The 25,612-nt window shown below is 34.0% G+C and overlaps 1 protein-coding gene across 2 annotated transcripts in view; it reads right to left on the bottom strand.

Moving 5' to 3' along the window:
- LOC129755746 (potassium voltage-gated channel protein eag) overlaps positions 1 to 22,039 on the bottom strand; it is a 48,409-nt gene extending 26,370 nt beyond the window's left edge. The window contains exons 1-3 of one of the 2 annotated variants that reach the window (XM_055752374.1): positions 21,918 to 22,039; positions 21,738 to 21,853; positions 11,564 to 11,695 (exon numbers count right to left, since the gene is read on the bottom strand). In XM_055752374.1, coding sequence (XP_055608349.1) covers positions 11,564 to 11,695; positions 21,738 to 21,853; positions 21,918 to 21,934 — 265 coding nt within the window. In that variant the 5' untranslated portion in view covers positions 21,935 to 22,039. The remainder of the gene's footprint in view (positions 1 to 11,563; positions 11,696 to 21,737; positions 21,854 to 21,917) is intronic. The other variant, XM_055752375.1, reaches the window with a different exon arrangement.
- Positions 22,040 to 25,612: the final 3,573 nt, after the last annotated feature.

Raw genomic sequence — 25,612 nt, forward strand, 5'->3', positions numbered from 1 at the left:
TTTTCGATCGAAAAAGAGTACATGTACTCTTAAAAGAGTACGTATGGTAACCCTAGTCTAGCCACCACCGGAATGAATAGACAGGTGGGTAAGTAGCCATATTGAGGCCTTCCCAAAATCTTTATCAACGTACGGGCTCTGCTCTACTTACGTTACGATTTTTCCGATGTGCATGTTTTTTATCTGTTGAAGGTACATATACATAAATATATCTTCTACCTGTGCCTAAACGACGACGTCAAACAGAAGCAACACTTGTTGCGTTTCTATTTTATAACCTACAATCGACGCTTTCGTCATTCAACCAGGAACAATTTGTTGACATTAGTCCAAAAACTTTCAGGAAGGAAACTTTTAAAACGCACCTCTTAAGTTGAAAATAAAGATTGAAGAATTTTGTGGTGAATGCTTCTTTAAACAGCAAAAGAATTGTAAAAGTATACGGAATCTAGAACACGAGTGATCTATTTTCTCACAAGTGTAATTTATAAGAGATCAAATTTTCCACTCCTTTTGATGTAATTTTAGTCTTTTTTTTTTTTCAAAAAGCGAAAAGAAATAAATCTTTTTTCTGTTTGATGCAAAAATCTAAAGACCCCTGAAATTTATATCACAAACAGTGTATCTGTTTGATTTAAAATTAAACGAAATTGTTTGAATGGGGCCATTTACTGCCAGTCGAGTCAATGTTCGGAAACCGAATATCTTCGTTCCAAGACGCAGCTCCAGCATCTTAATAGTTTTCTAAAGTAAAATTGAAACCTAAACGAGTTAAATATGTTTTTAAAATTGATTAATTTTTTTTACGATTAGGGTAAAATACCTATATTTCGACAGTTTTTGCTTGTTTTGTCAGAAAAACCATGTCAATATATTAATTGACTCAAGTTTTTCATCTCAAATATGATTAGTTCTATGAATCAGACTTTTTTCTTCATTCTCTACCATTTTTATTGATCGAAAGTTTAAAGAAAAAGTTTTTATTATCCTTTTACTAAAACCTTTCGATGATCTAGTTTTCGACATTCAATTTTAGTTTTCGACACAAAAGTTTTAGTTTTCGACAAGAACATTTTCACCTCCTTAGTTAGCACAGGAATACGAAATTTTGCATATTGGATTGCTTGTCTACTTCACGGCGTTTTTTCACACCATGGAAACAGTATAAACATACCCAGGTAGATGGGTGTCGAAAAATGGATTATTAGGTGAATTTTCTGTGCTAGTTTTCGACAGCTCAAAAAACAGTTGAAATTTCTTAAAATGTTAGCAAAAATATGAAATAAATTACCAAGAAGATTGATTTCAGAACCTTATCTATCTATTGATTCATTTTATGTTGCTTTCATTCGAATAAAAGGGGAGTTTTTTCATGATTTAAAACAATCTTATTTGGTCGATAGCATTGAATTTCACAGGTGTTTTAGATTGTTACTTTTCAATTATTGATTTACTACTATTAAACAGCTTATTTATAATAATTTTTATATTCAACGTATACTAAACTGGGAGAACAAAAATAAAAAAAAATATGTACATAGATAGCTTGAGCCACCAAATAGAAAGATAAGCCTTTCATTAAAAATTTGTCGAAAACTAGCTCCTGTCGAAATCTAGAGTATCTACCTACCCTACAACGAAGGCAGATTTATGCAATGACTTGTGGATCCGGACAATGATAGTTCGAAACGGAACGGAATTTCCTTTGGTCCCCTTGTTATGGTGACTGTAGTAAATGAGGTAAAGAATAGTAATGAACAACTTAGTCAAATGTAACTTTACCGGTGAATAACATTAGAAATAGAAGAGAACTTTATTTAGTGTTTTAGCGCAAACGCTTCGGAAACTGTTAGAATGAAATGGTATATTGTCGAGAATTGAGAATTAATAAAGAGTAAAAGAGAGGCGAATATATAAATCGGTTGGATGAGGGTGCCGAAAATATACGAGAGCATTCTATCTGTGATTGTTGCTAGAGGTAGACGTGCAGAAATTGAAGATTTTAAACGCGATAAAATTCGTCACGACACAGGATACGACAATGGCGTAGCAGCTTCCGCAACCGCTCGGTAAATTGATGGTTATAGTGAAATCAGTGAAACGGGAGTTTTCACAGTGCTTTTAAGTTTCCTAAGATCAAGAAAACAAATATTTAAGCAAGGCCACGCGGTTAAAGAAACTAATAAATTTATGAGAAAAGAACAGAGCGAGAGCACTCTGAGATAGAGCGAGAGAACTCTATACAAGAAATAATGGGAGTTTTCTCTGATTGAAATTCTCGGTTTGAAGCCTGAGGAAAGTAAGTCACTTGCAGAAAACAGTAAAACAGAGCGAGAGTACTCTGAGTCAGAGCGAGAGATCTCTGTTTGAAAAAATGAATAAATAAAATGTTAGAGCGAGAGACTCTGGTATGTCAAATGATCCGATTATTGGCCATGCTATCTATTTGTTCCTTCTTTTTCTTATAATTCAAAAATCTCGGTTTGAAGCCTGAGATTGGAAAAAAATACATTGCTAAAGTATGAAAATTCTTCGGTTTATGACCTGAAGCAATTTTTTTTATCTTTTAGCAAACGATAATGGGCAAATGGAACAAAACAAACTAAAATTGGGTTCGGATTGTGCAGGTGAAAAAAAAAGTTTTTGATGATCAGAATCGTAAAATTGTTTGAAAACAGTACAGAGCGAGAGATCTCTGTGTCATAAGCAAAACAATGTTATGAGCGAGTGACTTTTTTAATGACTAAAAATAGAACGTATTAAAGGCAATGAGGCGAGTTTATCGATGTCAACATATCAAAATATCTAGGTTCTTGGTTGAAATCCTAAGATTCCAAGATGTGGAGATAAAACAATACAAAAGAATAGAAAATCTGTTGATCCTAAGGACAAGGTCAAAGATTTCTGAGATACTTAAAATACGATTGTTCAAAGGTTAAGAGTAGGAAATTCATTTGATAATGTCGAAAAGTTGGAATAAAAAAAAAAAATCATGAAAGGTTATGTATTTTATGTTTTTGTTGATTCTGCAATTTGGAATTATCTGAATGTTTCAGATTTTCAGTAAAAAAAAAAAAAGATTTTCTATCAAAATTGTTTCTTGAAAATCTAAGCATTTCCGGCAAGCTTTCAAAAGTTAAAATTGTTCGTTAATAATATGCAAAAATCAGCTATGAAGAGAATGATTAGACCGATGTCCATTTTGCATAAATACTCCAAACTAGAGCGAGGAAACTCAATAGGGTTTCTTAAATGGCTTTTTGATGTGTCTTATAGTTGAAAGAGGATATGCTTGCATGAGTGCGAGAAGGATGCAGCAAAAATCTCCCCAACATTTTGGACAGATCTCAAGGGATTTTTTTTCTTCAAGAGAGAAAGAATTACTTTTTGCTCCCATTGTGCGGGCATGTTATTTCATTGGACTGATGCTTTTCCATGTGCGCGAGTAAAGGCTGCCACACAATACAGCGTCGATCGTCGCGTCGCGTTGACATTTAATTTTGAGGATGCCATTTTCCGTTTGAGTCGCCACAATGGTGCGTCGCGTCAGCGAAGGCATTGTACTAAAACGCAAAACTTGTTCTAAACGGCAGCGTTTTCGAGCGTCGACGTTTTGGTTTTGAAAAATATCAAAATTTAAGCGCGTCAGCATGGGTTTGAACTAATCGTATTTGATATTTTTCGTCAAAGATTGACACAAACAGATTCAAAAATCATATCATCGTCATTTTATCTCTTCGATGATACACATTTGTTGAAAAACGTCATTGAAATTTATTTTTAACATTATAATGATAATGATGAAATGATGAAATTACATATAAAGCGTTTTTTAGAAATATTAACTTGATTTGTAGGTTTCCGTTTTTTTTTAAATAAAAATAAATGAAACATTTTGCGTTGGAGTTTGCGAGTTTTCTCTCAATATTTCCCTGTCAGCCCTCCCAGCAAACATAACATCGCATTAGAAATGTCAGCTCAACTCGTTAACAATGTTAATGCGAATCGTAATTCTTACCAAACCAAGTAAATGATCGTAAAAATGGTTAGTTAAAGTCTACCGACTCGTATATGACAAAATTGCGCCATGTTTGCAAATTTGTCTCCCGCGTGTGGGATTCAAGTGAGAAAACAACCTTGTTGTTCTCTCTGCGATTAGCAGTGCAACCAGATTTCTAAAAATCAGAGGGTCCGTTTGGTTAAACTGTCCAATGAGAGAAGCAGCAAATATTGTCGCTGGCAACGGTTTGCATGCATTGAGAGCAAAACTTGCGCTCTCTCGCATGCTGTCAGGATGTACGGTAAAAGGTGTTGTATATCGTCCAATTTTTGCAACACTTATCGCATAAGCCAGAAGTTAAAAATATTTATGTATATTGCCTCCACTTTAGTACGTAAATGCTGTTTTTTCGAGTTATATAAGATGATTTTATAATGTATATGAAGCGTATAGCAAAGTTGGTTGAGAAATGTACCTACAAAAATGTTTGCTGGGCTGTCAGTGGACGCTATATTGTGGTGCGAAAATTGTAGAGTGCGTCGCGTCAGCGTTTTAGTACACAACGACGGCGTTGACAGCTGACGTGACGCGACGGACGACGCGGTATTGTGTGGCTGCCTTAAGATCTAGCAAAAATAGGCGTGTTCAAGAGTGCTGCATATTAATTTTATGCCTATTTTCACCTGATATGTAACAACTGTTTACTCATTTCTATTTTGAAAAGAAATAAAGGTTTACATTTCCTTGACGTGCTGTGAAATGTGTCATATCTGAGAAGGCAGTATTAAACTATGAAAATTTTTCTCGATTAAAGTATGTGAATAAATAATCGTTTCCAATTCGCACGTAATAAGATTCAAGGAATTAGATCAAGGAGACTACGAAATTGATTTTGAAGTTATAAAAAAAAAAATAAATAAAATAACAGCATGTGGTAAAAAGTCTGCTCATTTTTTTCAAGAGTACTTACAAATCGGAAAAAGTGCTTTGAATAAAAAAAAAAGTTTTTGTTTTGAGCTATGTCAATTTATAAGCTCTCTGCAATATTACTCAATTGATATTTCAGTTTAGTAAGTTAAAGGAAATATCATAGCATGATAAAATCAAGCATTTCTTTGATATTAATTTTAAATCAAGAGAATTTAATTGTTGAGTAGCAATGATACCGATTATTATAAGATTTTTGTTTATCAATTCAATAAACATTTTAAGAATGAGTTTTGTGAGTTTCATAGATAAATTTTTAGAAATGTTCATGATTTTTGAATACTACTGTATAAATTTATATATTGAGTAAATAAAATTTTGAATAAAATCAGAATAGAGAAGAAGGATAATGTAGTAAATGATCCTACCGACTGCGCCATTGTCGTATCCTGTGTCGTGACGAATTTTATCGCGTTTAAAATCTTCAATTTCTGCACGTCTACCTCTAGCAACAATCACAGATAGAATGCTCTCGTATATTTTCGGCACCCTCATCCAACCGATTTATATATTCGCCTCTCTTTTACACTTTATTAATTCTCAATTCTCGACAATATACCATTTCATTCTAACAGTTTCCGAAGCGTTTGCGCTAAAACACTAAATAAAGTTCTCTTCTATTTCTAATGTTATTCACCGGTAAAGTTACATTTGACTAAGTTGTTCATTACTATTCTTTACCTCATTTACTACAGTGACCACTTTGGGTATCATCGGAATGCGATATCTTCATGTTCAAAAGTTTCCCAGTCTGGCGATGCTCGTAAATTTTTTCTTTACTTTTGGTGTTTGTTTTGAAAATAAATATATTGTAATAGTGACTATAGTTTGTTTTTTTATTCTTTTCGAAAGACTCATAATATCTGTATCCTGAATATTCTTCTAATACCTGTTTTTAATTCTGTTCCCTTTTCGTGCATCGTTTTTGGTCTAAGTTTACTTGCCACGTTGTAACGATTATGTAATTTTAAATAAAAAACGAAGACAAGAATGGAAATTGACTTATTAAAACGCCTGCATTTATACTTCTGAATTCATCTCATCGTTTTTTAATAGAAATCGCGCAGAATAGCGCACAAACTTTCAAATTTGACAGACTGTCGTTTCTTTCAAAATTGATGTTTTTGAATTGAAACTTGTACTCTTAAACTAAAAAAGTGAAAAAAAACAAAATAAATTAAAAAATAAAATAAAAATATTTTTATTATTACCAAACAATATTATCAACAATGCTTGTTATCAACAAATAGTCGTTGATATTTTTAGTGCAGATAAACTGTTTTATTTTTGAATTATTATGAATTCATCTCTTTTTCTTACACAGGTCCTATTAACTAAATTCGGTTGACAAGAAATAAGATGGGTCTAATCAACACTACTTGATGGTAGTTTTTAGGAACTCAATTAGTATCAGTCAGTGTTGTTTATTTCATAAAACATTCATTTTATAAAGAATTTGAGCAAAATGGTTGTGCTATTTTTTCTTGGTTACTAAGTTTTATCGCTGACTGTATGTTTAATATTAATGTTTTAACGTTCTCTAGTTCGCAGATGGACTTTTTTCACTCTCAACATGCTTTCAATTTATATAAATTTTAATTTTATGATGTTCTAAGATGAAATTGATAGTAAAGCTTTTGTAGTTTTTTCTATCTATGGATGTATGGAATCATACATTCGTTTATACCAGTGGTTTTCAAAGTGGTCCCTACCGCCCCCTTGGGGGCGTTGAGAGCTTCCAGGGGGGCGGTGAGCTCAATTTTGAAATTTGGGGGGCATTGAAAGGGCTCAGGGGGGCGTTGAGATCATAATTCACATTTTCACAAATTACGACACAACGTAGATTAGAAATAATAACGAATAAGTTCGATGCAAAACAATGAAATTACGTTACAGAACTAAAAGGTTCAAGATTCAAATAAATTTTCTCTAAAAATGTATCTAAAAGATTTTTTCTTAAATTGTCTCGGATTTTTCTCTATATGTTGATCTTGTTTTGTAAGATTATTTTGGTATATACTCAAAAAGATTAAATTGCTTGATAATCTTTCAAATGTATTATCTCAAAAAATCCGCAAAAAAAATTCGAAAAAATCTGTGTAAAAAGGCGTTATTTGTGATTAAGTGGTAGATTTTTTGAAAAGAAAATATGAAAGATTTTTTTTGCTGCATAATTTTTAACAGGACTCAAATTCAGATATCAAGAAAAAATACTATTTTTTTCGTTATTTCCCCGACTTGATAATAAGTTAGTATTAAATAATGCTAATAAATTGGTGAAGGACTTGGTAGGCTGTGGCCGAGTGAGGAGGACGCTTTTTTCTGTCATCGAAAAATTGAAGAGAATATCAAAGTCCAGAAAATTGAACTAACCAATCAAGCAATGGAAACGGAATTTTCGGAAAAACCCACCTATTTCCCCCAAAGATTGGAGCAGCTGTTTTGGCGGACCACGGACTCCTCTACATCTATAGATTCTATAGGATTGAAAATTGATTTAGCATTTTTGGTGAGCCCGTTCCTTTATTTTACCTCATTTATATTTTATACTTTTTATATATACTTTAGTCATAGCTTTGCCGTGTAGATCCGATTGAGTATTTTTTCTATTTTACTTTTTTTTTGCGGTCGTTATTAAAAATACAAATACATACCTGCTGATGTGAACTTTTTGGCAAAAACTTGACGTAACTTTTTTAAACGTTTGATTACATGTCATGAAAATGAGGCTGCTTTTAAAAAACGACGATGGCTGTTATTTATCTTAAATGTCTTAACAAACGATAGATTATCCTCTAGATTCAATGCAGGTTCAATGTGGCCAGCGTATAGGGACTAAAATACTAGAAATCTTTTGTCATACGGTGGCAACCTTGAATGTTTTTTATGTTATGCTCAAGTGATCGATAATCACAATTTTGGTTGTTGTTTGTAACCGGATTGAGCTAGGAATTTTTTTTTATAGATAATCTTTGAGTGGTGCTTCAGGAAAGCTTTAAATTTCATAAAATATTTCAAATTGTTGCGGTGAAGTTTCTTTATGACTTAAAATAGTAGCGGACTTGAAAAAACGATAAAGTAATGTAATGTGAAAGTTAGCCATAGGTTGAAAACAGTTCCCTCTGTTACATTAAAAAAACAAAATTTTTGTACAAATGTTGAAAATTTCATTTATCTTTAAAGTGCTCCAAAATGTTGAAGATAATAGCGATGAGTTCTTATATTCAAACGATGCGTTCAAATCTTTTCTAAGTTAATTTGTTAGAAGTGATTTTAGTTGTAGGTAAAGTATAAAGAAAATGAGTTTATAGCTTGCAATTTACACAAGCAGTAGGAGTGCAGGAAAATATATGGCTTATTCATTAAGATCACAACACAGTCAAAAGTGTCACCAGATCATATCCTGTTCCCCAATCTCCTTAACTAAATTATTTGCTAGGATGCAGAGGTGACCTCGGTCCTAAAGCGCAAATTTATGTCTTTCATCCCTTTCTCTTTTTTCCTAACTATCCATTGACGTGGCCGGCGCCGTTATTGATGTTCAAAGAGAGAGCATCAGTTTTGGACATTGAGAATGGGCTAATTCCAAGTACCATTCTTTTGACCCTTGTACAAAATTGATGGCCTCGGTCAATCACGGAGTAGCAACAATTGGCGATGTGGAATTCGTTCTACTGAGCCACACCAGCGATCGTGGATTTCAAAATGCTATATATAATTTATTGTTCTTTGAATATTACCGTTTTGCCTTAATTGAAAACTCAACTCAACTAAACATGTAAAGTTTCAACAAATCTAAAGTTTATTTTCTCATACAAACATCTTTATAGTAGAACAGCATTTCGGATTTTACGATTTAAGGTGGATGTGAGTAGTCAATCAAGCTAAGCTAAGCTAAGCTAATAATGCTAATAAATTGGTGAAAATAGAATTTTGTTTACCAAAATTCAAGATATATATTTTTATATCAAAACAAAGCTTATGTAATTGTCCAGGAAACTTTACATAGAATTGAGTTATAACTGGATGTTATGCAATAATAAGCACAGATGAAGTATAAGTGCAAAAACGCTAATTTTAAGAAAACAAGCATTCTAGTTGTTATGTTTGGTCATTTTTTCAAAAAAAAAACTTTTTCTTCCGAAAGAAATAGTATGTAAATAAAATCTGAAAAATTTCGGGATAAAGTTTGAAATATAAAGAATCGTTCGACATTATTAAATCAAAATCGACCATTTTTACACTTATAATACTCCTACTCAGCTCTGAGGGCTTCAAATAAATTTCAATGAATTTTGAATTAGTCTTACAACAAAACAAAGCCAAAAGCTAATGGATTTTAACGATCCAGATTATCATTTTTTTTAAGATTTTCTAAAAATTTGCCCAGGGGGGCGTTGACCTCGAGTATTTTACAAAAGGGGGCGGTTAGTGGAAAAAGTTTGAAAACCACTGGTTTATACGAATGAAATCATCTGTTACCCCGAAATCAACCTTACATTCAAACCGTTTCAATTTGTGATCGCGTTAATCGATTTTGACAAAATTAGTCCAGATACTAAAATCTATTTTTTTTCATTAGCTCATCAAATTTTGATATGAAAACGTGAAATTCGACAAAGTTACAGCTTGTTTTGTGAGTAAAGTTCAATTTTCCCTATTTATAAAGCTTTGATCATATAGAATCCGGGCACTTTATTTCAGTAATAGCTACGTTATTAGCGTTAATTTAGCAGCTTTGTGTTGGTTATAAAAAGCACTGTCTTTCCTATTTTTTCAGATTTTTAAATTACGTGTTTCTGATATATTTCCGATGTATAAAGACATGATAAAAATAATTCTGCACAATCGCCTTTGAAATTCTTGATTTAAAAACTCATGAACTGATCATTTTTTCTGAAATTTTTCTTGGCTTAAATGGTTTAGAAGTATAAGAAGCCACTCTAGGATGCTCACGAAGTTCATTGTAGTAGAACCGTTGATCTTATCTATGGTAAAAAGTCTATATTTATTGGGGAAAACTTAATGCAGACCCCTTAAATATGCAGTAAATCCGCTTCCGACAGGCAAAAAGTGTTGCCTGTCTAGTAGACACCAAGCAAATAACTTAAAATGAATAGTTCTATGGATCGCAATCTGTGCAACCGGTTTTTACGCAATGTGACAGATGTGTTCTGAAGGGCCAGGAAATTTATGTTAAAACCGAATTTAAGCGGTCAAATTCTTCGAGATGCCTACTCATAAATAGGTTCCAACCAGATTTCAATTGGTTTTTATAGGTGAATTTGTGAAAAATATCATGATTTTGTGGTAAAAATAATAGATCAATACATGACTGAAAAAAGTGTGCAAAGATAAAAAAAGAGATTTTATGATAAAGTAAGAGTATTTCTTGAAATCAATAGAAAATTATTTTTTTATATTTTTAGTTCAAATATCATATCAACACCTTTATTTCCTCCATAAAAAGTTTTTCGATAAAATGAATAGTTTTTAAAATACACACGTTTGTAACTGCCAGGATTCTAAATGATCATAGCCTTACTAAAATTTTGTGCGCTGCTCTGCACGATTTCAATCTTTCAAATGTGATCAAAGTTTCCCAAATCATTTGGATTCGAAAAAAGGAAATAATGAACTTATAGAATCAACCTAAAACATAATAAAAATTGAACTTTGATGAGTCCAAATTAAAACTTAGTGCTTACTTTTCGGCCACAGACTCCTGCTAAAGAATAGTCAGGCGTTTCACAATTATGTATTTATGTAATAAAATAATTTTTATGTGAGATTGACATAGAAGAAGTACTAAGCTCTGTTTATTTATAAGAGAAGGATAATTTTGTCTGCCGTGAACAACTAGCTTATGATTTTTATTTATCATAAGCTAGTTCTCATTTAAATCTTTCGAATAAATTTATAAATATAAATTAATTTCCTACATGATCTAAAGTTATACATATGATTTATTGGAAATGATTGTGAATAAACTACTGTAAATTTTCAAATAAAATGAATTATCGAATTTTATTACAAGCAGAATGTGATTATCATCTTACAAAATTAAAACTTGTCTTTGAAAGTCGAACGAAAAAGATTCAAAAATTGAAACAAGCGGAAAAATTGTAAGGAAGCCAACTCTAGAGAAGTGATTAGTAAAGTTTAGAGTGAGTGAAAGAAAATAAATAATATTTGAAATAGACTCGAGGCGGTAAAGAAACTCGTCCCTTTGGCCACTTACCAAGAACTGTAAAGGATTAGAAGTTAGAATATAGTGAAGCCAAGCAGCGAAAAGTAGATTGACAAAATTAAAAAACAAGTAAAACGATATTCTGTGGGATAAAAATGTCTCCATAATAGGATGGCTTCAATTAGCCGTTAGTCTAATACGATTTGCATAGTTATTACCCCTGGGAGGCTGAGGGAAGTTATGCAGATGCGAATTAACAACTCATATTTGAGGATGTGCCTTCAGCACGAGACGACGCGCTTTCTGCAAAACTAATGCACTGCACGGATTCTGCGAAATGAGATTCGCCAACCCACCCCCACCTCTCCCTAGCGGAAAACTCTTACCTCCCTTCGTATCCTCGCTGTCAATCGGCTGCTTGAGCGCTGTGATGTCTCGGAACGTGAGCAAAAATAGCACAACCAAATCTCGCTCATTTCGAATGGGCGCCACTTGAAGCAAAAGCCACAATGGCGTTTCTGAAAAACAAGAAGAATAGAAAAAAAACGAAAGAAACAGTATCCATTAGGAAACGTTGGCATGTTGTTGATTCTTTTCATCTGTGTGGTGCCTGTTGACTGGTTGATAAAATTATTGATCCATTAAATATTTAGCTGAGCGTGTTTTCTGTTGCCAAAAGCTTTCCTCGAAATTTGATGGGACGGTTATGGTCTTTTCCCTACATACATGCAAACAAAACGTTCATACACACTCACATACACATACAAACATACACTTGAACGTCCATGATTTTGGTTAATAAAACGGGCTGACGTTTTATTAATGACACTTTGATAAACTTTCCCGCCGAACATTGCCACCAGCAGCATCATCATGTAGATACATATTTGCATGTATGATATGATGGGTATCAACATCATCAGCATTGGGAAGCAAGAAATCCCTTTTCAATCCTTTATGCTCTCTCCATCACGTAAGAGCACCAGCAGCATCAGGATATTTATTAGATGTCGGTGTCAGCTGGATCCCTTACCAACAAAGGTGTGCTGCATCACCCGTGCCAAAGGCCGAGAGATCACAATCATTCACTCGTCCCTGAGCTGCCAGAATAAGGCTCAAGAAGTGAAAAGCGACGTTAATGCTATAGAAGATACATCCAACGTCGACTAACAGACTAACACTAAACACGTGTGGAATAAAAATCTGGGAAAGATTTCTCAAGAAAATACCATCAAGAGATCAACCCGTCCTACAACAACATGGACTTTTGAAAACCAACTCACCTCTTGGTGCTGTTTTAAGAGATTATACCTCCTGTAATACTTAAATCCAAAGCATCAATGCAACGTTGTGGGCAGCTCAATCGGATAATTTAAATTGTGATGATTAAGTAGGTAAAATCAAATTTGTTGTTTGTAGGTCATAAATTTTTACATAGTCTAGGATTATTTGAAAAGCTTACGTTTAAATTACAAATAGCTAAATTTAGCTCATGAGTTTCCATCAATCAAATTCCTCTGTTCGAATTATTGACGAGGATAATCCCGAAACTTTCGTTAATGGTAATTCCTCAGAGTACCTGTCACAGGGATCTGTAAATTGTAGCGATCAAACGAAACACTTGTTAACCAAGCAATTACCGAAACATTTCACATGTGATTATCTGCTGGTAGTTCATTAGAGATCAGGCAATTTAAAACGCCTTTGAGTATGCAACTCAAGATTGTGGATTTCACAAGGCAAATAAAATTCACAGTCACAAGTTGCAAAAAAAAATCAGAGCTAACATTGAATAATTTAAGGGCGCTGATTACAAATATGTAATATTGGTTTTTTAATATCAGCTCTATTTCTGGAAATAAGTTATGAAAATACTTTATATTTAAAAAAAAGAAGGTTTGCAGAACCTCTTGGCTGAGTGGAACTATGATTTCAAAGATAGTCGGTTGATTCTTTTGAATTCAGCTACAGCCCAAGAAAAATGAAAATTGATAAAAATTCATTTGTAAAAGTGTGCACATTTTTGGCAAAACTATATAACATTACAAAGATGTTGAAAAAAAATGTTCAATTCAATGATCAACTTTCCCAAAAACTGTGAGTTATTTTGAATACTGAGATAAAGAAAAGAATAGAGTTTCCGTCCATTTTCCGGCCATTTTTACGGTCCCGGTATTTGGGAAATCTGATCATCCTGTTCCCGGGAACTCCCAGGATCCCGGGAAAAATAGAAATAGGAGATTATAACCCCTTCCTACTGCATATGTACGAAATCATAGAAAATAATATGTGGTATTCTGTACATACCTACTTTTTTAGCCTTATTCTGTATTGTAAAATATATAAAACTATTTAAATATCTCAAAAATTCAATAAGCAATTATTGAACAAAAAAAAACAATTTTTACAAAATTGTTACTATTTATTTAACTTTAAACTTTATTCATCAAATAAAACTGTTTTAAAGAGTTTCGTCTTCGTTTGCATAAATTTCTTAGTAAGAGGTGAACAAAGTAATTTCCACCAACTAAAACATTGTTTTACTTCTGTCATAATTCATGCAGCAGACGGTTAAAACAATAATGATTTTATATAAATCACTATGAAATGAATTTGCGACTTTATCGGTGAGGGTTAAAGAGTTGAAAATGAAAGACGGATAGAAGATCAGAAGAAAATTCTAAGGTGGTGAAAAGAGCGAAGAGCATTTGAAATAGAAGCTTGACCACAAATGCTCTTCGCTCTTTTCACCACCTTAGAATTTTCTTCTGATCTTCTATCCGTCTTTCATTTTCAACTTTTTAACCTTCACCGATAAAGCCGCAAATTCATTTCATAAAACAAATTCACGGTGATTTCTCCTCTTAAATAATAAATCACTATTTTCGAAAAAACTTCATGAAATGAATCAAAATATTTGCATAAAATTAATTTCTTGGCAAAATTATGGTAGTTTTAAGCAATAAAATAAAGCATAATTTTTTGTACATGTTTTAAATTGATTTTGATTCATTTAAAATTTATAAATTAAAATTAATAAAAAGTGATAAAATTTTTTTTTTTCAATGTTGCCAAAAACGGATTCGCATGAACAGTCGTATAAAACTTCGATTGGCGAAATTGCAGTCGTTCGGAATTGTAACATCTTCTCTTTCGGGATTGTGGTGCTTCCTGACTTATATTTTCAAAAAAAAATTAGTTCTCCCAACGACTCTGACTACGAAATCTCTTAAATATTATAATGAATATAACGAATTATTATGTGTTCCAAATTTCAAAGAGCTAAATATTGAAAAAGATTCAAAGAATCTTTTTTTCAAAGTTGGGATTTAATAAGGAGTTTACTATTTTGTAAGTATAATTCTCATTTTATAACATTGAAGTTGATCCAAGCTTCGCGGGCCACAAATTAGCGTTCACGGGCCAAATGATATCAGTGTTAAACAGAAGACATTTACAAAATAGTGGTAGTGGTTTAGACAACTTTTGTATGAGCAAATTGTAAACGTAGTCTACAACTGATTGACGAAATAAATAAATAAACAAATGTGGCCCGCGGGCCTCGCTTTTGCCATCCATGCTGTAGATTATCTGGTCGCGATTCGACCAGACCGAACTGAACGCCAATTTGAAAAAAAAATGAGTTATCTATTGCAGCGGATGAGAAACATGATAAACTACCTATCCAATGAAAATCAGAACATTTTCCCTATTTTTACTGATTTCATAAGAAAATTTCAATGTTGCAGACAGTGGAAATGGCAAAAATGCGTTGCGCCAAAGTGAACTGAGAGCCAGCTTTGAGGTGAAGATGAAAAGCATGTTTTGGTCCTGAAACTGATTTTGTGCGAAATAAGCTTATATGTGATGGTTTTTTCAATTCAAACCAGTTCTTCGGCTTGTCAAGAACTAATATCTAATAAATTAAATGATAAGAAACGTTCCCGTGGCTAAAAACTTTATGTTGCGGATTGTTAACATTTATTAAAATCTCGTTCAGCCAGACTGAACCGAATCCCTTGATTTTTGTTTTCCAATTTACTTAAGGGAATGTTAGGATTTTTGACATTTAACGATAACAGATGCTTTATTTTATTGCTTACTGTCGTTCAGAATGCAACCGGTAAGTTAAAACCACAGATATTCCGCTTTACAAAAGTGCGAAATTTGTATGGCTCGGTTCACTCTGGCTCAACGAAAAAAACCATTTTTTAAGCATCAGCCATACTCGTTGGGTGCTGCTCGTAAAGCGCCTATGAGTAGGCTCCTACGTTTAGAACAAATTGCCCAGTCAAATCATAGTGCATGACAATTTTTTAAACATTTTTGTTCGACCAGAGTGAACTGGGTGCAAACATAATGCTATTAAAGTTCAGTTTTCTGCTTAATGTGTAATCAGAAATCGACCAGTATAACCTCGATGGCTTTGTAAGAGTCTAAATGTGATGGTAAAATGATTAAATAAGATATCTGATGAAATGGTATCAATTGGTAGGGCTGTGAACTTCGAACTCGATTTTCTCGAAATAAAGTTTATGGCGTTCAGTTCGGTCTGGTCGAATCACGACCAACGGAATGCTAATGTTTTTTACATATCAAGTGTCCAAGAAAGCTGATGTTAGAAGCTATACGTCGTAAAAAAGGATACATTTCTTGGAAATTTTTTACGATCAAGACCACAAGAAATGTAAAAAAGTGGTGTAAACCCGTACTTTTCAATCAATAAATCGTCAACATTGTTTAAGTCATCCCAGATAAATTTTGAAAAAAGGATTGGAAAGTTGACGTAATTTTGCACATCTTCGCATCTTTAGATTTTCAAAATACGAAACACATAGTTTTTGACGAATCATCTAAGTTTTTTTTTTGCAAGTGTTTTGATTTTCAAGTAGGTATTTAAAAAGAAGAACTTGATAAATAAAATAAAAAATATCCTAAATTGTGATTTTCAATAAGGATGGAACGATAAATAGCTGTTCACACCATGATACAAACAACATACTTTGTTCAGCAAAGATTAAGTGCACAAAAATCCGCATATTTTGATGGCATTGATATTGAAAAATCCAACGATAGGTACACATTTTGCTCAGTTGTTCTCAGTTTTTTCTGGAAAATAACTTGCTGATTTTTAATTTTGATACAAATTTGTTTCATTTTTTATTTCTTACGTGTAGTATTCAATTAAAACAAAATTTTAAAAAATATAAAATATATAAATTTTGTAAAAATATTTGGACCCAGAATGATGAACATATTTTTGGTTAGTTGGCCCCATACAAAAGTTTGTTCTTTATATTCCAATCTACCATTTGAAGCGTGAGCCCCCAGATTCCCAGACATTATGCAACTTTGGGGAACCCTAGTAATTATATTAACGCAGCGATGCTTTACAAAAATATGAAAAATAAAAATGTGAAATTCATAAGTTAGTAGGTTCGTATCAGTTGAGTATTTTGGCGTTGAACTTGCCTACACTCATTTCTATCTGCGCCAAAAAACACTGAACCTTCCTAACTTTGTCTAATTTCGATACCTTGACGGGTAAGCGAAAACAGACAAAAACGCAAGCGTCCGCATAAATTTTCGGGATTTACTTTTGATTTTTTATCATTTGTGTAAAATGTTGCAGTGCTAATGTTATTACACCACCAGAATCGGTATCAAGTTTCTGGTCAATATAAATGGCGAAAATCTTGCGTGATTATACTCAAAATCCAGTGCAAAGTTGAATTTGAGTGCAAGAAAATCTGAGAAATGGCAAATTAACAAAAAGTTAAAAAAAAACAGCTACCGTCAAACTGTAATAAAGTTATCATCGAATGATAACAAATTGATGATGACATAGTTTTTAACATCGTGAAAGAGTTTTTAAAAGTTTTTGATGCTCATACAAAATTTAAAAAATCGAGCAATAGATGTTCAAATTTTTACATTTTTTGATGCCTTAAAAAACTTTTCCTAGTATGACGGATTGGCTTAATGATATCACCTACAAACTTCATATTGCTTTCATCATCCTAAACCAACACTTATGGTATGTATGTATGTAGATTATCCACCATGGGTGCACGGATTCACCGCAGTTTCGCCAACGTATGCGCCAAATTGCATTCTTTAGATTATAAGTTCGGCCAGTCTTCAATGCAAATTACCACATACCCGACACCATGGCTTCGTGTGAACTGTCATGTAATGAATGTATCTCGTGTATGTGTATGTCTTATTTGTAGAACGAGCAACCAGTTTCGCAACCGTATAAAATTCATAACATTCTCAGTGTTATGAATCTACGACAGGTATTCCGCATGCGTGTAGATACCTGCCCAGCTGGCAACTGATTGAACGTTCTCATATAATATAATCAATAAATGAAATAGTTTAACAACATAATAGCCTTACCTTTATACCCAACTTACCTCAAGGCACACTAAGCTTACCTTTAGCTGTAACCGACCTTATTCTGTATCATAAACATATTGTCTATTTTCGATTTAAAATAACTTACTTTTTGTATAATTTCCACACTTCAAAAAAATCCATCAAATATCAACCCCACCCACAGCCAAACACTCGCGGCTCGCACAAGTCTTATTTCCATCGGATCCATCTGCAGATAATGGAACTTATACCCAAAATCTATTACCTATACCTAATCCAAACGCAATCTGCCAGATTGTTCTTCTTTCTTTTTCTTTTTATTTTCATTACTTTCTCAATTTGAAACGATTTTCTTTGACACAACCCACACATAACACACTTATGCGCTTTTTGCTCTACAATTTTTTTATCACAACTTTCACTAAGTCGCTCAGTCTTAATTATCACCCAATGTGTTCTTTTATTTTATCGCTGAATGAAAATGAACAACCACCTAAACCACACGAACATCGGAATGCTGCTCTTCCATATTTTAATTTTGAATTTTAACTCTCCCCTTTTTATTCACTTAAGCCTAATTTGATTCTTCGACCTTTGTAGTTATAACATATTTTCTTCTTTCTGTAATGTCAGCCACTTTTTCATTGTACCAAATCTGCTAGGTTCTAGTTGTTTCATCATCGCCTCAGAATTATCGATATTCCCTTTTCACGAGCCCATCGAAGCAAGCGATGACTTTTCCTCGACATACAACCTAAACCGTTGCCCTAGCAACCTGTGCGCGCTCGCGTCACCGTACTAGCCGTCTGTTTCAGACGCCATAAACCCACGCTTGCGTTCTGAACTTCGCGTAATGGCCGTATCCATAAACTTCCTTCCCCAAGCTATTTCACCTCACGAGTCCCATCACCGTATTAGACACCCCTGCATTAGACACTACAGCAGAAAATGAAACTACCATCCTCGTGGGTCGTGTTGAATTTTCTTCACTCGTTCAATTGCGCTTCATACATTCCGAGATGCATGCAACTCTTTCGGAGTTTATCGGAATGCATCTCTTTAAGTATCTTCAGCATCTCACCGGCTCACCGACATCAAACCCACAGACCACGTTTCCAAGCAGCTATTCACCACTGAACAAATCAAATCCTTCGGAATTTCAAAGTTTTTACCTCCTAAACCAACACTTATGGTGTATAAATATTTTTCGGACAATCACCAATTTTTTTTTTAAATAAATATTTGAATAATTCATTTACCTGTCTGAGGCAAAATGCACCAAAATGCAAATCAGAACTAAATCTCATAAACCGCGTTTTTATATGCTGGGATATGATTGTTTTGCATTATGCGTTTGTTAACATTGAAATGTCATCCATCCTAAGATTTATTTACATGATTTAAGATAATAGAATATCTTGCAGTGTTTTTTACCCCTAAATGTATGCAGCAGATTAACATTTTTTTTCTTAAAAACATTTTTGATAGAAAAAATGTAAAATTCATTTCGAACAAAACCAAAAATTACTGCAGTTGGTGCTTTATGCGTCATGACATCACAAATGTATCAAAAACTATAAATTTTCAAACGTTTTCATTTGAATTTTCATTATTTACAGAGTTTGTTGTAACTTACCCCTTTTTCTTAGTAGGGTGAAAATCGCATGTTTTTGTAAATTTAAAAATAACTGGTAAACCCATAATTTTTATGACTACGACAATTTGGTGTCCCATCAACCTTAAAACTTTTGATGTACAGGAGGTATGATTATCTGTAAGCATTAAGATTTTAGAAGCCATTGAAGTTGAAAATTGTTGCATGTTGCCCCAGTTGACGGTACCTTTGAAAATTCATCCACAATTTTTTGTTTCGTATTTTGAAAATCTAAAGATGCGAAAATGTTCCAAGTTAAAGGGTGATATGGTCAAAATTTGGTCAAGGGAAAACGCATGTAAATCGGTGAAATCGGTGAAATCAAATTAAATTTCTTTTTCAAGTTTAATTAGTATAAAATTCAGGAAGAATATTCAGTTAGGCTTCCGCTTTTTCCAAATCCGAATTGCCGGGCCTTACGCTTAACCCCTGCCATCAGATTTTGTACAGCCACCTTGTCCAACTTTTTCGCCGCAGAAAGCCAGTTTGCCTTGAACTGCTGCTCGTCCTTAGCAGTTTTTTTTTGTCTTTTTTAGGTTCCGCTTGACAATAGCCCAGTATTTCTCAATTGGACGGAGCTCTGGCGTGTTGGGAGGGTTCTTGTCCTTGGGAACCACCTGCACGTTGTTGGCGGCGTACCACTCCATGGCCTTTTTACCGTAATGGCAAGATGCCAAATTCGGCCAAAACAGTACGGAACAACCGTGTTTCTTCAGGAAAGGCAGCAGACGTTTATTCAAACACTCTTTCACGTAAATTTCTTGGTTGACAGTCCCGGAAGCTATGAAATTGCTACTTTTCAAGCCACAGGTACAGATTGCTTGCCAAACCAGATATTTCTTCGCGAACTTCGACAATTTCATGTGCTTGAAAAAACTCCTGTCCCGTAAGCTGCTTGTAGTCGGCTTTGACGTAGGTTTCGTCGTCCATTACCACGCAGTCAAACTTCGTCAGCATCGTCGTGTACAGCCTCCGGGATCGCGCTTTGGCCGTCGTATTTTGTTTATCATCGCGATTTTGGGTCACTACCTTCTTGTAAGTCGATAGTCCGGCTCGTTTTTTGGCTCAATGCACGGTTGTAGACGATACACCCAGCTTATTTGCGGCATCTCGGAGAGAGAGAGGTTAGGGTTTCGCTGGAAACTACCGGCAACTCTCAGCGGTTGATATTGACCAAATTTTCACCGTATCACCCTTTATGTCCACTTTTCAATTCTTTTTTCAAAATTTATCTGCTGTGTCTTAAACAATGTTGACGGTTCTTTGATTGAGAAATACGGTTTTAACACCACTTTTTGTGGTCAAGATCTTAAATTTTTTTTTAATATATCCTCATGTGCAACGTGAAGCTTCTAACATCAGCTTTCTAGGAAACTAAGTGCATATTTTTTAGCGTTCCTTTTTTTCCCAAAGTATGTTTTTTCGGGTTTTTTTCTTAGACTTTGAATAACGAAAAAATGAAGTGTGTAGGTGAATAATGTCTGAGTAACACATTTGTATTAGATCAAGTAGTCAAGAAGACTGTCAAATTGACACTGATTAGTTTTTTTCTTGGGCTTTCAGGGTGCAACCATAAAAAAGGAATGATTAAATATTTACGATTTCAAGAATTCACTGAGGGTCCCCGATTTCTTTTTTTTGTTTAGATGCACCTGATAAAAGTTACAAGCCGCCGAACTTCCAATAGTGTCGAATAACACTCAAGAGCGGATCAGGGCTAAAGTGTTTTATTTTCGAAACTAGAATAGTAAAAAGATTCAAAATCAGTTTTTTGTTTCTTGTAGGAATATTATAGTTAATCAGTTATCAAAGTTCGATTTTAACCAAAACTAATCAATAATAAAATTTTCAAACATCATATCATCAAAACTAGAAATGATAGCCTAAATCTGATGAATGATTTCAATTCAGGACACCAAAATCTTTCAAAATCAGTTATTAAAACATTGGCATAAAAAACTTTCTCCTTGAGTTATTGTTGCAAATTTCTTAAAAAAAAACAGATTTTGATTATTTTCTATACTGATAAAATTTAAAATTTGCAAGCTACAAATAAGCTGCCTTGAAATTCAAAAACCCAATTATCTAAGGAAAATTGACACAAAGAGGTTCATAAAACATGTTTACGTTTGACAGAGAGCTCAAATTTTGATCATGAACATAGTAATAAGCTGATAAATTACTTAAAAATAGAATATAATACAACTTATAGCCAATAACTTTGTGTCGGTGCAACAATAAATCGGGTATAAATAAACGACAAGTTTTAACGAATAAGAAGTTGAAAAAAAGTAATTTTTCTTCAACACTGGGGAAATTCATTCCATTGTGTTTTTGTTAAAATGGTAGATTTCTCCGAATATCCCTCCTCTATCCCATCACGTTATTACTTCTCCTCATCATCAATCACTGTGCAATAGAAAGAAATACACTCCGGGGAAATTTTGCTTCAGACAACAACACCACATCAGCTAAAAACAAATGGTCAGCGGCATAAATTAGTTTGATAAATTCGATCTACTTACTGTTCTTTTTGTAGAGCAGAACTTCGAACTGGTCATGCTGCTGGTGCTCCAGTGCGTACTCAACCCGGGCCACGGTTTCTTTCTCCGTCAGCTCGCCATACATGAAGCCGCATCTGCTTAAGGGATATAAGTTTCATTAGGAGCGTTAGCGCCTCGCTTCGATGGCAGAACTAAGCTCACCTGCATGACTTTTGCATAACCTCGGCGCGATTATAGCCGCTAATTTTACAAAAGGCCTCATTGCAGTAAACAATTGGAAAATCAACGATTTGAGCATTAGCTAGTAAGAATGAACTGTCCGCTGGAAAGAGAAGAAAGCAAAAAAAAAAAATGAATTAGTATATAACTGGTGAAACCAATAATTTTTCTGACTACGTCAATTCGATATTCCATAAACCTTAAAACTTTTGATGTAAAAGAAGTAGGTATGATTTTGTCGACATTAAGTTTTTAGAAGTCATTGCAGCTGAAAATTGTTACATGATGCCCCAGTTGACGGTATGAATAAAAGTCCAATGCTACGTTTGCAAACGTTTTGCGTTTTTTTAAAAGAAGGTATGCCTCAAACACACGAAAAGACTTGCCTGATTGGCAATTTTTATCGGGATTCACTATTTTACTATCCCCACTCTGCTTAAGCATATTTTTGCATATAACATTTGTGTAAATGTATCTGTAAAATGTGTAAATTTTCTCAAGTGCTCCCGGTTGGAAACCTGACGAAAAAAATTAAGCAGTTAAATGTGAAAATAGCACATTTGAAATCACCCCAATAGTTTTGTTTTACGACTATTCATCGAAACGATCGGCTTTTATAGTAAGAGTGAATAACTTCACAACTCGAATGACCTCATTTATACTTCGATTTTGTCCTCATTTTTAATTTATGATACCAACCTACAGCTCAATTTATTTTTTATTCACTGTGCGGTTTGGCCCAGCTATCTGTGCATGTAGCTTTCTCCCAAAGACAAGCGAAACGGCAAAAAGATTCAGCAGCAAACAAGCTTAGCAAGGAAAACTGCTGTCCCAGAACAAATTTTCAGTTTTCCATAGAGCCCTGATCCTCAGGCTTGCCATCAAAAGAAGGTCTCGGTTTTGACACTATAAAGTCGCTGGTCACATCATTTGAGAACGTAAACTCATTTTCGCGCAACGATGGCAGCTGAAAAGCGCACACAGCAGGCTCTGATGGAGTCCAAAAAGTATATGCTTATAATGCTCCAAACTCTAAAAATAGAGCGCCCAAAAAGTTTATGCATGCATAAACATAAAAAAATCTCTAGTATTCGTTCCTATGGGAGAGAGGGTGGCAACAGTTGTAAAACCTTTATAATTTTGCTGATTTCCACTCTCCTTCCATGTCAAAGTCAAACAAAGGCACCCCAACCTATACAGAACACACAAAGACTATGTGTGCGTATTTATACATTATAGAGTGAAGGGAGCTGCGGAAACAAAATGATATGCATTTAATAATGAACATTGTTTACTTTGCAAGCGAATGTTTAGGGTGTCCGCTTTCGAGCTTACGATTTATTTACGGAAGTCGATACGATTTTAGTCTGGAAATTGATCAGTTTGCATTTCGTCCTTAACCTTTGTACATACATACATACATACATACATATAGTGAGTAGAGTGTTATACATTATGTCACCTTAAAAGATTAGAAGTCGTTTTTAAATTTTCGATTGCTTGTACTCGCATAGGTAATCTAGGATGGTGTAACAAACTTATTACTTCAAATAAGGCTCGACATCAATTTTCGAGAGCAGTGTTTATTACAGCAGCTTCAAAGCTAAAGCATAGATTAGTTTAGTACAAAGTTTGAGGTTAAATTCGATCACACTTACATTTTAGTGCGAGAAAGTTGCCTACGCTAAGCTACTCGTCATTCGATTCCGGATCTATCCAGTCCGGATCAGGATATCACTAAATATAAACGTGAAATAAGGCTATAATGATTCGAATTGTTTCTAGTTAAACAACATTAAGCACTTATGTTTACCGAAATACAACGAAGCTATCAGACAAGTATCGATTGTCTACATTTCAAGTAGGGTAGAAGCACTAGTTATTGAACAGGTACCTGATATTGAACACTAGTAAAACTAACACTAACCAATTAAAACTATAAAATACTGTAGAAACAATAATTAAAAATCGTTGTGTAACTGTTGAAGCATTTTCTACCTCTGTTCAAATTTTTATCATGAATTTCGGACTCTTAATCAGGCTTCCGAAAAGTACAGCTTTGCTATGACAGCTTTTTTCTTGCCAAACAAACTGTCTCGGTTTTCCTTACCACTCGGTTCGCTGCTGTACCGACGGTAACGAATCGTAATGCTTCGGCTACATCGCACACGTGCGAGAACCCAGGCTGTATCTGAACAATCTGCTCAAAGCAGGGATTGAAATGCTCTTGCTCAAGCGGCTGAGCATCACAGCTCTTGAAGCTCGAGAGCGAAGAAAGCTGGAGCCAATTCTAGCCCACCAATAAATGCTCAAATTAAGCTCATACCTCTTCTGGCTCTAGGAGACAAGGTTTTGCATTTTGCTTTGAGTTAGTTAGCTCAAGGAGCCGAATTTTCTTGAGCTTGCTGGCTCAGCAAAATTGTAACACTTGAGCCAAATGATGTGTATTGACTTTGCTATTGTGGTGCTGTGTGAGCCAACGACTTTTTTATGCACCAGGCACTGTGGAAGGGCTTGTTGGGATTAATAAAATGAATGTTAAAGATTTCTTGTAACTGGAAAAAGTTACCAGCACTAGTAACTATGAAATAGTAAAAATTACGATTTTTCGGGAAAAACGACAAATGAAAGGGCTTGTTGTGAGGATTTTTAAAATCAATGTTAGAGAGTTCTAGTAACTAGTAAAAGTTACCAGCACTAGTAACTATGAAATAGTAAAATTTACAATTTTTCGGGAAAAACGCCAAAAGAAAGGGCTTGTTGTGAGGATTTTTAAAATCAATGTTAGAGAGTTCTAGTAACTAGTAAAAGTTACCAGCACTAGTAACTATGAAATAGTAAAATTTACAATTTTTCGAGAAAAACGCCAAAAGAAAGGGCTTGTTGTGAGGATTATTAAAATCAATGTTAGAGAGTTCTAGTAACTAGTAAAAGTTACCAGCACTAGTAACTATGAAATAGTAAAATTTACAATTTTTCGGGAAAAACGACAAATGAAAGGGCTTGTTGTGAGGATTTTTAAAATCAATGTTAGAGAGTTCTAGTAACTAGTAAAATTTACCAGCACTAGTAACTATGAAATATGTAGTGAAATTTACAATTTTTCGGGAAAAACGCCAAATGAAAGGGCTTTTTATGAGGATTATTAAAATCAATGTTAGAGAGTTCTAGTAACTAGTAAAAGTTACCAGCACTAGTAACTATGAAATAGTAAAAAGTACAATTTTTCGGGAAAAACGCCAAATGAAAGGGCTTTTTGTGAGGATTATTAAAATCAATGTTAGAGAGTTCTAGTAACTAGTAAAAGTTACCAGCACTAGTAACTATGAAATAGTAAAATTTACAATTTTTCGGGAAAAACGCCAAATGAAAGGGCTTTTTGCAAGGATTATTAAAATCAATGTTAGAGAGTTCTAGTTACTAGTATAAGTTACCAGCACTAGTAACTATGAAATAGTAAAAATTACAATTTTTCGGGAAAAACGCCAAAAGAAAGGGCTTGTTGTGAGGTTTTTTAAAATCAATGTAAGAGAGTTCTAGTAACTAGTAAAAGTTACCAGCACTAGTAACTATGAAATAGTAAAATTTACAATATTTCGAGAAAAACGCCAAAAGAAAGGGCTTGTTGTGAGGATTATTAAAATCAATGTAAGAGAGTCCTAGTAACTAGTAAAACT

This window comes from Uranotaenia lowii, chromosome 3, assembly GCF_029784155.1.
Source record: "Uranotaenia lowii strain MFRU-FL chromosome 3, ASM2978415v1, whole genome shotgun sequence".
NCBI lineage: Eukaryota > Metazoa > Arthropoda > Insecta > Diptera > Culicidae > Uranotaenia > Uranotaenia lowii.